Source organism: Achroia grisella, unplaced genomic scaffold (assembly GCF_030625045.1).
Source record: "Achroia grisella isolate CSIRO2021 unplaced genomic scaffold, CSIRO_AGI_Agris_v1 utg869, whole genome shotgun sequence".
In the NCBI taxonomy this organism is placed as follows: domain Eukaryota; kingdom Metazoa; phylum Arthropoda; class Insecta; order Lepidoptera; family Pyralidae; genus Achroia; species Achroia grisella.
The window spans coordinates 2278478-2292313 of NW_026713049.1; the positions used below are offsets into that span (position 1 = coordinate 2278478).

The 13836-nt window shown below is 29.6% G+C and overlaps 2 protein-coding genes across 2 annotated transcripts; one reads left to right on the forward strand and one right to left on the reverse strand.

Annotated features, from left to right (window-relative positions):
• Positions 1 to 4936: 4936 nt before the first annotated feature.
• Positions 4937 to 7430, forward strand: LOC131852867 (toll-like receptor 6; the record flags this gene model as incomplete). The annotated part of the gene is made up of 2 exons (XM_059203603.1): positions 4937 to 6733; positions 7374 to 7430. Coding segments are annotated over exons 1-2 (1854 nt in total), but the record flags the coding sequence as incomplete, so codon positions are not given.
• A 2866-nt stretch (positions 7431 to 10296) lies between these two features.
• Positions 10297 to 13626, reverse strand: LOC131852872 (toll-like receptor 7). Its single transcript, XM_059203609.1, has one exon. The coding sequence runs from the start codon at positions 13613 to 13615 to the stop codon at positions 10697 to 10699; it is 2919 nt and encodes a 972-aa protein (XP_059059592.1). The 5' UTR covers positions 13616 to 13626; the 3' UTR covers positions 10297 to 10696.
• Between the last annotated feature and the right edge of the window lie 210 nt (positions 13627 to 13836).

Below are 13836 nucleotides of genomic sequence, written 5' to 3' on the forward strand. Positions count from 1 at the left end.
TGGCAAGGAAAACTTAAGAAAGTAAGTAATACGAGCCAAGGTATAGAGTTAAGAGTAGAAACTGGAATATATTGCTTTATAGTTTAAGAAAAGTTACTTCAAAATATAAGCAAAACACAATGCATATATCAATCTTAGTAATAGATATAGAAAGAAATAATCTTTATTCAAATAAACGTAATAGTACTTTTGGATAGTCACATTTTTTGGATTCTACCACTCATTCGGAATGCAAACTCATGACAAGAACAATGAGGAAGAACCTTGCATGTGACTCTTTCAAATGAATTTTGTTCTTAATTATTTTTCAACACTCGTAATGTGGATCTAATTTTACCGATTTTCCATGTATAAAGTAGCTCAAAACACACATGCGTTATAATCGTAAATAGTGCCATTTTTTTTATCAAATTTCGAACTCACCGCCGTTTTAATGTCGACTGGCTACTCGCCCCGGCTTGGGTGTACATGTATCATATATATATAAACCTTCCTCTGGAATCACTCTATCTATTTAAAATAAAAAACCATCAAAATCCGTTTCGTAGTTTTAAAGATTTAAGCATACATAGGGACGGACAGAAAGCAACAGCAACTTTGTTTTATGTAATTAGTAATGATATTTCCATCACCGGAAAGTAAGCCTGAAATATAAATTGGCACGCAGTTTTTTCGACCGATCCCCCGTCAAACGGGGATCGAAATTACGACAGCCTGAGCCAAAATTCGAATCCCTAGTAGTGGCATCAGACCGCCAGTCGTATCCGTCAGGCAGGAGTTTGTCATTGGCACTCATTCCATACTATTCAGTGAAACCGTAAACGACAGCTGCAGCCAGCCGGGTTCACTACCCGGGCACTAATAAATATATATATATTAGTGGTTAGTATTATTATTAGTATAGTTATATGAAAAGGCATTTAAATTTAATTAAATGTTGAGCTGAAGAACTGAAATTCTCGACCAACAATATCATTTAAATGTTAAGATTGAAAGATATTTTATTTCATTTACATCACTCTATCCCGTGATGCCTTTTAATACGGATCATGAGGATTGCTATTCCACACAACGAACAGATATCTTGTTTTAAATTCTGTAATTTCACTTAATTTTCTTAGTCTACAAATAAAACCCAGTTTACAAAACAAACTGCTTGGTGGCTGAAGCAGGTAAGACTCTGGTACTCGCATACAATATTTGTACAGTCTACTTTAGTACATAAATTATTATTATAACACATTCAAATCTATAGAGCCGTTCCTGCGATTATCGTGCACAAATGCACAGACAAACAGAGGAATAGATCACTACCGGATTCCGTGAAGAAATCTTTTTGAAATCTCATACGTTCACTGATAATATTTCTCTGTTTTGATAAAATTTCAATTAATCTAATCAAATGATTAGATTAATAATTATTAAAATTTATACAACAAAGGGTCGGCATTCGTTTAATGATTTTATATGAAATATAATATCTATATTACAAACATATAAGAAGTGAATGAGAAATAGAACATTTTTATATTGTTGTTAAAGAAGTGAGATAAAAAAAAATATATTGTTGTTAATTCTATTAATTCAGGCGTGATTTCTAGAAAGTTTTATAAAATTGTTATTGAAATATGGGTACGTACTTATTTGAATATGTTTACATAATTAATAGATTAAATAGTAAACTGAGCTTTGTATATAAGTAGTATATAATAAGTAGCTATATTGCTCTATAATAAACTAGTTCTTCGATACAACTTCGTCTAAGTCAGAATATTCTCTTTACATATTTTTTTTATTTTCTGTGGTTTGACTGTCATATTGCTTGGTACGTACAGTATTTGTATAAATATTATTATATGACATTTTATGCCTTAATTTTTTTTATTTAATTATTCTTTATTGAACAAAAACTTTTGTACAACAGGCGAGCTTATGGCATTCTCTCCCAGCTAACTTTAGGGTATAATCATAAAGCGTTGTGAGGTATTAGCGAGAACTGTTTTAAATTTACTAATACATATAAAACAAATACATATAAATAACTATACAAGATATTATATAAATATACAGAAAACAAAATTATTATGTACATATATGAACATGTAAGATATATATTGAATAAACTAATATATACATATACATATATACACATACGTTAAATATAGATATATGTACTAAATCTAATGCATTTATAAATATTTTTGCACCGCCAACAATTATACTATGCATATAGCATATAGCTATGATTGACTGGTAGAAAATACGCCAAATTTACTGTTACTTAGTTACTTTTTCTACTATGTGCATTAAAGTTATGTGAATAAATAAAAAATAAAAATATTCCCTTATTTGAAATTTATTCATTTCAGCTCCGTTCTTATTAGACGTAGCTTGATATACCTAATTTATGAGCTATCTAACACTAAAAGTATTTTCAAAATCGGATTAACAGTACAAATATGGATATTAGATAACTGATACAAATAGATTTTTTTTGTTAATACATACACAATCAGATTATATAGAGGGGAAAAGGGATTGTCAGTAATGTGAACTAATGATCATATTGTGTGAGGTTGACCTTCACGCGGTTCGCCCTGGAAACCATCGTGATAAATTCTTAGTGAATTTGTTACGATGAGCTGACTGACCTGACCTCATGCTCATCTTATCATTCTCCACTAGTGCCCCAGCGTAACCAGCGTAGTGCCAGCGTAAACCGTTAGCGCAGGTGGGTGCACCATTCCATTATCATTATCATCATTGCCTTGCCTTTATCAATTATTTGAGGTTGGCGCAGTATGTCATTCTCGTCCACTGCTCTCTAACGGTCGTCATAACTGAACATACTCTTCTTTTATTCACATCATGTTTCACACAATCCATCCATTTCTTATGGTGTTTCCATTATCATCAATAAAAAAATAACAATCGTATTAAATAAATAATATACATTAGACCCAGACCGATACAAACAAGTATGATTGTTTGTATGAATACAAATGTTTGTAACGTGTGAGGAATCAAATCCGCAACCATTGGAAGTAAATTTGCTAAATCGTTAGACCACCTAGGCCATCAATATTTAATGTCATCATTTAAGTATTATATAATACCAGCTTTTGATCGCGGCTTCGTTCGCGTTAATTTATCCACTTAGGGGTGGAATTTATCAAAATCCTTTCTTAGCGGATGGCTACGTCGTAGTAGCTTTATGCATGCAAAATTTCAGCCCGATCGGTTTAAAATTGACAAAGTTTCATAAAAACTTTCATGCCCTATTTTATCCCCTTGGGGGTAGAATTGATAAAAAAAAAATATATTTAGATTTCCATATTTTCACAATAATCATTTATGAGTTATCAATTTATTTACTGTAATATAAATTCCAAGGTGTTTGACTGTATGTTTGTTACTTTTTATTCTTAATAAAATTTGATATTATTGAGATATGAACGCGAAACTTTATACTTCTTTCAAAACAGTTTATAAAGCAATGTTTTAAGTCAGTTTTTCTTAGCTCGAAAGCATTCCAAACTGACGATATAGCTCACATCATAAGAGTCTGTAATAGACCTACACGAATAAAGATATTTATTGATTTGAGAAGTTCGGCAGCAGAAATAGGTAAGGACGCAGATGAACAAAACTTCAAAACTATATCATATCATATATATATATATATATATATCATATTATATCATATAGTTGGTTTTGTTATATTTTATAACAAAACCAACTATATGATATAAAATTAGCCAAATTAAGAACTTTTTCCATTGAAAACACCGTTGAGAATAGTTCTATAGAAATTACGCTTTTAAACTAATACATTTGTTTTTCTGTTACAGATTTCAAGATATTTCTATTACTATTATTCATTGTCAACGATTGTAGAAGCAACCAGAAAAGAGGATGTACTTTAGAATATATTCAGTCTGCTGAACTCCAAGGCTGTGTTGCAAATGTACATTGTTATGGGACAACTGAATATTACCCAATATACAACTCTTTGAGAAATTGGCAGTGTTTGACTAATCTACATACAAATTATGATTTATACGTCGATATAAATAATTTAACATCATATGACTATAATTCAGGCAAAATTCCACTAAATGAAGAATCGTCAATCTTACCAATGCAAATATCTAATAATATTAAAAAAGTTACAATAACTGACTGTGAAATTATTAATATTCCTAGGGAAATATATAAATTAGCGAATGTTACGCACCTTCAATTAAATAATAACGATATGTCCAGTCTAAATTTAGTATATTTTACTAATTTTGAGAAACTGATGAGCATCAATACTTCTTACAATGTTATAACAGAATTGAATAATATAAAACCAATCTTAAGTGGCGAGAATAATAATTCTGTGAATTTAATAGATTTAAGTCACAATTTAATATCAGTTTTACCTAACTATTATTTTGAGGATTTTCCTAACTTACTTCATTTAAACATATCCCATAACTATATCAATAGTTTTGAAATATTGACTTTTGAAGGTTTATCAAAACTTCAGACTCTATATTTGTCTAACAATAATCTTACCAATATAGACCATGTTTTCATTAGATTTACTAATTTGCAGGAACTAATGCTAGACAATAATAAAATCACAGCTATTACAGAATTACATTTTAAACAAATGTTCAAATTGGAAATACTTAATTTAAACTCAAACGCTTTGAAAGATATTGAAGAAACCACGTTTAGAAATCTTCAAAATTTATTAGTGTTAGACTTAAGTAATAACTATATAACTTACCTAGCGAGTATTTTATTCGTAAACAATAATAAATTGAAAAATGTTTATTTATCAAATAATGCTTTGATAACTTTGGCACCTCTAGGATTCAATGGAAAAAACATTGAAAAATTTAATGCCTATAATAACAATATAACAGGAAATATAGACAGCACAATGTTCCAAGGTATCTGCGAAGAAAAACTTGATTTAAGTAATAACAAAATATTAAATGTGAAATCTGTAGCTAATAGTGGATGTGAATTACCCTTAAAGTCCTTGAATTTGAGCTTAAATACTATACATTATATAAATCAAGAGGCATTTAGTTCTTTAGAGTCACTCATAGAATTAGATTTATCACATAATAACTTAAGTTACATTAATTTTAGTATGAATCATATGGAGAAATTAAGCTATTTAGATTTAAGTCATAATAAAATAAGGAATACAACAAAATTTGACTTAAAAAATCTTATATCATTAGAAGTTTTGGATTTATCTCAAAATGCAATTACCGAAATTGAGAATCAATCATTTGATGATCTATCTAATTTGCAAATTTTACGTTTAAATAATAATTTATTCACAAATTTATCAAATTCTCTCATTTTTCGAAACTTGGTTAAATTAAAGACTCTTGATATTATGTATACTAGGACAATTATTTATAAAAGTGAAACATTTTCTGGTTTGAAAAACCTTAAAGAATTCAACTCGTCTTATGGCGAATTATCAACCATAGAATATGGAGCCTTTAAAAATACTGGTTCCATAGAAATTTTAGATCTATCACATAACTTGTTAGAGGATTTTAATATAGATAATGATGATATACCTAAGATTGAAAAAATATTTTTAAATAACAATAGAATCCGAATTATATCTGAACAAACATTTCTTGACATGATTAATATTAAGGCAATATCTTTGGAAAATAACAATATTTTAAGTGTAGAGCCGAATGCATTCAGCTCTTTGGTTATGTTAGTAAATTTAAATCTCGGGTATAATAAAAAATTGGAATTACCAAACGAAGTGTTCAATGATATGACTCATTTGATGCATGTTTCATTAAAGAATGTTAAGAAACCGTTTAATTTTAAATCCTCTAAAAATTTCATTGTGGTGAACTTAGATTTATCATTTTGTGATATTATTTCTATACAATCATTATTTATTTACAACGTGCAGGATATATCACATTTAAATTTAAGTTCAAATAAAATCAAGTCTGTGGATACATCGTCTTTCCAAAATATGCCATATCTAACATCGATTGATTTAAGCCACAATTTAATCACTAAAATAGAACCAGGATCTTTTCTTAAAACTAAACAAATACGCTCATTGGATCTCAGTGGAAATTATATATCATTTTTGCAATTCGGTGTATTCGATGGACTCGAGGTTATACATGAATTAAAATTGTCTAACAACTCTTTACGTTCATTTGACATTAAAATTTTACATAAATGTCCGTTAATATCAATTATTACACTCGATGATAATAACATAGAAAAGTTAAATTTTAAAGATTTCTTATCATCAAACATAACAAGGTTAAGTATAGGGGACAATATGATTCCTTGTAATGAATTAGTCGACTCATTAGCAGACGACTCAAGTAATTTGCAAATAGTGACAGAAAAATTAGATTACCATAGTGATAATATTAATGGAATCACATGCGTAACTGATAATACTAAAATTTCTAAACATAATTCTTTTTATAGTAATGTTAATGACACATCTCCGGTATTGGATTCCTTGTCCAGTATTAAAGAAGTCATTGATAATTCAGTGCAAAGTATCATTAGCAGAAATATTGAAGATATTGGTAAAATACAAAAAACTATGGAAAATATCCTTAATTCAATAAGTACGCTTACCAAAGTATATAATGAGTCTCAAGTTATTACTAATACTTATTTGAAACAGTTAATTGAAGGAGATAGCACTGAAACATCCAAGGTAAACCATGTGAAAAGTAACACCAATCAAGCTGGAATCGATAATACCGTAAAGTATGTTCTTCTGTCACTATTCATTTTATTATTAGTATTATGTGTAATTTTTATATATAGTTATTACAAATGGAGAAGTAGTAGATCGTGTAATAGTAGAAATGCTCAGTACTTCACAAATATAGAAATGAACTAATGGAATGCGGCGGGTAGATAGGTCAGTTCTATGTTCATTAGCTAATGTATATTTTTGATTATCGGCCCTCCCTTGTTTTGGACGGAATAAGATATTTTCTTGTGGTGAAATTGTCCCTATATTTTAAGTTAAGACTGCAGTAAGTTGTGACATCAAAAACCAAAACTTTTGATGTCACATCTCTTCTATAGATTAACTCATGTTACTTTTTTAACCCGTTAAAGACCGCATGCCCACCGGTGGTTTAATTGAAATAAATCTAAGGATTAAGGAATGTCTACCTCAAATTATTGTACACTAAAAACATATTTAATAAATGATATACGTAATTAACCATAAACAAATGCTCCTATGCGAGAAATATGATTTTTCAATGCGGTCTTCAACGTGTCAAATATCTATAACATTAATATATACATAGATTTACTAGCTACTCGCCCCGGTTTCGCCCGGGTTTACATATATTATACATATATATAAACCTTCCAATAGAATCACTCTATCTATTAAAAATACCGCTTCAAAATCCGTTGCGTAGTTTTAAAGATTTAAACAATCATTGGGACGGACATACAGCGACAGCGACTTTATTTTATACTATGTAATGATTATATTTTATTCACAGATACATTCTTTTTAATGTAATATTTTTGCTAGGTGATGTGACGAAATATTTTGGCATTTTCTTCAATAATAATAATATCTCAGGACAATTCACACAGCGCCATCTAGTCCTAAGTTTAGCAGATCTTGTGCTACGGGTACTAGACAATTGATACGAAAACATAGATACTTTTTTAGTAAATACATACATAATATACTAATATATAGAAAATACCCAGACCAATACAAGCAATCATACAACACACAGCGGAAGCGACTTAAAAAATTAGTTAAAAATTGAGTTACGGAGCATACTAGACTTTTAGTCTATGTTACGGAAGCAAGGTTTTTAATAATAATTAATGGACTCGGATTAATAATTAACGGTACATACAAACATTAGTATCATGAATATTAATGTTTGTATATACCGTAAGAAGAATTGAATCCGCATCCATTAGAATTAAGGTGGTGCGCAACTAGACCGCCGAGTGCATTAATTATTATTAAAAACCTTGCTTCCATAACATAGACTAGAAGTCTAGTATGCTCCGTAACTCAATTTTTAACTATTTTTTTTAAGTCGCTTCCGCTGTCTTTTCACTTCGATCTTTTAAACTACGTAACGGCTTGTAATACTGTTTTAGTAATATATAAGGGAAGGTTTATATATATAATACATGAACACCCGTGCTGAGCAGCTAGCTAAAAATAGAATATTGCTTTATATAAATCGTACTCTGCAATATTTAATGTTCTAAATACCACTTAATATATAAATACATTAAGCAAAAACTTTGTACCCCTTTTTACGAAAATTGTATGGACAGAGAAATATGAAATTTCGTACACTTCTAGTTTATATAGAGAAGGAGAGCAGAATTTTTTTTTAATTACGCATAAAAATATATTAATTTAATAAACTAATTATTACACACATTGCCATGTTTTTGACACAAACATGCATACTCTGTTTATTTTTAGTTTGTGGTCACATTGAGAATAGATTAAGATTGTTTGTCTTTAGTATTATTATTTGTCTTACTGAATGTTAACTAGTGGTCACCACTAGTATCAATTAATACATATATATTAATTTTTAACTAGGTATTTAAATGACGAATGATTATAAAATAAATAATTGTATTTCTAAATGTTGATTTATTTTTCCTTATTCTAATTGCTAACCTATTGTCTTTAATTGTTATATTATATACTAGCTATACCCGCGACAACGTCCGCGTGGAATTTAACTCTATTTTTCTAAAATAAAAGTAGTCTAAATTACTCCTTTTTACATCAGCTACCTGCCAATAAAAATCCCGTCAAAATCGGTCCAGCCATTTTAGAGATTAGCCGGAACAAACAGACATATAAAAATTGAAAAAAAATTTTATATTAGTGTATGTACCGTACTTATATTCATATTCATGTAGTAAAAAACGGTTATTTTATTACAAACAGACACACCAATTTTATTTATATGTATAGATGAATATCCAATCAAAGAGTATGAAAGCGTTGTGATTCATTATAATTTGAACATGAAAACACTTTGAGTATCAATTACATTTCTGGCTGATCCGCAATCAAACCAAAAATTAATCCAAAAGACGGCGGTAGACTTGCTTAATATTGTGATAGGGGCACAATATTTAAATAAATCAAGCGAAATGTGGGGATTTGTAGTTTCTTTCTCGGACTACTCTAGTGCAGTTGGCCACAGCTGGCCTTTACAGCTTCACCGGACGATAGGATAGGAGGCGAGTGCAGATAGCACTCCAACTCGCAGAAGGACTTATGGAGCATCTGAAGGCCAACTCGCTGAAACGGACATTAGTCTGGGACCGTTAGGGTTTATTTTTTTTTTATTTTATGATAATGGAATGGTGCACCCGCCTGCGCTAACGGTTTACGCTGGCGGAGCACCAGTGGAAATTGATAAGATGAACATGAAGTCAGATCAGTAAGCCCAACGTGACATATTCACCGGGAATTTATCACGATGGTTTCCAGGGGGAACCGCGTGGAGGTCAACCTGACATGGTAAATAGCTAGCAATGGGATCATTAGTCCACATTACTAACAAACCCCTCCCTCGTAATTTTGATGGCGCTTGAATTGAATGGCGCATGGATCGGAGGAGCACATTGTCATTTCAAGGGTCTTAAGTGATATGCCTCCATACCTGCAATTTCACTGCATGATAAATTTCACCATACAACGGACATATTATAAAATGAGCTGCTTGTCGGCTTAAATATATGTGATTGAGGAACCCACACAGACCACTTTTTATAAAGAATACCTTGGTAAATCGTGCTATCTATCCGTAGGTACCCGTATATAGATCAGACCAGTCCATATATGTCACCCCATTGATGATTGACTTGATATGATGATTGATACAACAGAATAGCATCAACAAAATAAATCATCATCATCGTCATTCTAGCTCGAAAGACGTCCACTGCTGAACAAAGATCTCCCCCAAAAATATCTTGTCACTGGGGTTCCAAACTTATAGAAGGATATATTAAGGTCTCTTGAGAGTCGGGACCTGCACGTGACATCTTTAGTGTTTCAGGCGTCCATAGGCTACGGTAACCATTTACCATCACATCGTATACGTTTTGTTGCTATCGTAGAAAAAAATACAAGTTGTGTTTTTTATATAGTTTTATTAATCATTTTAAATATGGTTCATTACATAAAATTCAATACAATCAAATTGCTATTTCATAATCGCTGATTGTAATGAACCATTCATTACAATCAGCGATTATGAAATAGCAATCTATATATTTATTTATAACTAGTGGTCTTCTCGACATCGTCGTTATTATTATTAATATTATATTTTATACCTACAAATAATCACTATTAAATAAATAATCTTATATAAAATTCGTGTGTCACAATGTTAGTTACATACTCCTTCGAAACGGCTAGGCTTCACCGATTTTTATGAAATTTTATATGCATATTCAGTAGGTCTGAGAATCGGCTACTATCTATTTTTCATACCCCTAAGTGATAAGGGTTGTCCATCACTAACATTTTTTTGGTACTTAAACACTATTACTACTTAAGTCCCGGAAAACGTTATTTTGCCATATAGCAAAATAACAACGTTTGCCGGGACAGCTAGTAACTTTATAATTATTTGGTTTACGTCAATTCTATGGCACTACTTGTCAACCTTTGAGTACTTGGTAAATGGTTGTCTCTACTTAAACTGTTTCGCCATTTATAATAATTATACATGAAGAACGCACCTAATCCTAACAATACAACGAGGCACGCCAAGGTGACATATATGGGAATGTCAGAGCTTACAAATTTATCTTTATCACTTTTTACATGATCTTGTACTGATGTACTATAATATTGTATTTGAGAACTGTTTTTTTCTATTAATTGTTTTAAATAAATATTAGTTACGGTTTGTGATTCATTGTATACCTTAATAAGTTTGTTTATAGAACTAAGAACATTCTCCATACTTTTTTTTGTTTCATTTTGGTCTACATCATTTCTTTTAGCAAAATTTTCGATTGTATTACGGAACATTTCCATAGCGTTAGATAAATAATCGAACGCTGTAGTTACATTACCCAGTACACTGTTATCCAATGTCGGATGTTTGTTTTTTCTTTGTTCGGTTCTGCATGTAATTCCATTAACATTTTCAGAATGATAATCCAATATTTCTGAAGTTACTGTTAAGTTATCCAATAAATAGTCATTTGTTTTTAATTTAATCAAATCATTACAAGGAATTATATTACCTCCTATAAGTAACTTTTTTACATTTGTATTTATGAAGTCATCGAAATTTATTTTCTCAATAACATTATCATTAAGGGAAATAACTGAAACTACTGGACTACTGTGTAATACATTAAGTTCAAAGGAATGCAAAAAATTACTAGATAAATTTAGTTCAATCATATTCTCGAGTCCATCGAATACACCATATTGCAATAGTGATATATCATTACCATGAAGGTTCAATGATCGTATCATTTTCGTTTTCAGAAAAGATCCTGGTTGAATGTTAGTGATTAAATTAAAACTTAAATCAAGATTTGTCAGATAGGGCATACTTTGAAAAGAATGCTTGTCAATAAATCTAATTTTATTTGATCTTAAGTTTAAATTCAGTATATTTTTAGTGTTGTAAATAAATAATAAATTAATATCAATAATATCACAAAACGATACGTCTAGGTTAGCCACACTAGTATTCTTGGAATTTTGAAAGTTAAATGATCTTTTAACATTTTTTAATGAAATATCATTTAATGATGGCAGATTATCAAATACTGCGCCATTTAATATCAGTTCCTTGTTATTTTCAAGATTTACATGTAATAGTTTAGTCAGAACATTAAATGAACTTGGATGTAAGTTCATAATATTGTTGTTTTGTAAAAATAACGTATCGATATTAACCATATTATAAAAAGTCTGCTTAGATATAGTTCTGATTTTATTATTATTTAAATACAATTTATTTACACTGATAATACTAGTAGTATCTATAATAAAATATTCCAAAATATTATGAGACAAATCTAAAACTTCTAATGAACCAGTATTTTGAAAAGCTCCATAAGCTAAAATTGATAATTCACCATGAGATGAATTTAGTACTTTAAGGCTGCTCATACCAGAAAATGTATTATTTTCATATGTATTGCTTCTAGTGTACGTAATGTCGAGCTGCGTTAATGCTACTAATTTTTGAAAAACATATGAACTCAGTCCAATTGTTATCACATTGTTATTTAGGTATAAAGTCTCCAGCATTGAAAGGTCATCAAATGAATGCTCTTCAATTTCAGTAATAATATTTTGGGAAAAATCTAAAGTTTTCAACGAAGTAAGAGCTCGGAAAATAAATTTCGAAATTTTTTTAATTTCATTATGACTGATATTTAAATATTCCAATTTATGAAAGTGGCTAATATTAAAATCCACATCACTTAGTTTATTGTAAGATAAATCTAACACCAATAATGCATCGAAAGATTTAAACGCGTCCTGAGATATATTGTATATACAATTTCGACTCAAATTCAAAGATTCCAATGGAAATTTACAAGTATCAAGAGTTATAGTTTTCACCCTTAATAATTTATTGTTACTTAAATCCAGGTTTTGTTCACAAATGCCATTAAATGTGGTACTATCTATAATATTAGAGATATTATTATCTTTGACACGGAAATGTTCAATTAATTTTCCTTTAAATATTTCAGGGGCAATAGTCGTTAATAAATTTTGAGAAAGATAGACTGTTTGTAATTTATTATTATTCTTAAAATAGCTATTTGATAGAAAAGAAATCTGATTATTACTTAAATCTAAGACTCTCAGTTCAGAAAGATTTTGAAATGTCGTCTCTTCAATTTCTTGTATTGCATTAGAGCTTAGATTTAGTTTTTCTAATTTAGACATTACTTGAAAATTGGATTCAATTAATATCTTTATATTGTTATTGTCCAATGTTAATTCCAACAAATCATTAAATCTCATTAATGTATGCTCAATTTGGTAAAGTTCATTATTGGATACTTGTAAAGTTTGAAGGGCTGATATACCTTCAAAAGTCCGAAAATTAAAATTCTTAATGTGATTGTAAGATAAATTTAAGTGAAGTAATGTTTTAAAGTATTCAAAATAATTATCTGGAATTTCTGATATTGAATTATGGCTTAAATCTATTGACTCAATATGATTGTTATTAGTTAATTCATTTATACTATTCTTATTTAACTCTGTTATAATATTATTTGAAGCATTAATTTTATTTAATTTATTATTTTTTACTAAATCTGTCAAATTTATTACGGTAAGATTGTTATCACTTACTTTAATGTCAATAATATTTTTTAATGTATATACTTCTTCGGGCAGCAAATTTATATTACAGTTTGTTATTTCCAATCTTTCTATGTTACTCTTAGGTATTTGATCGGGTAAGATTTTGGAATCTTCATAAAACGGTATTTCATATGGCCCTGATTTGAAATTGCGTAATTTTAAGTTTATTTGGTACACATTACTACTCAATTTGTCCATATTATGATTGTAATAATGTGAATCATATCTTCCTCTATAATTTAATTGGTCAAAACAACTCCATGAACGTATGGCATTATATACATTTCTATATTCCGTATATCCATCACAGTATATAGTTCCGACGCAATGTACATCTAACTCGTTCTTGAAAACGCAGCCATTGTAGCTTGAAACTGAATCTGTTGTTGAGGTTAACAATAAAAATGAAGTAATAAGGA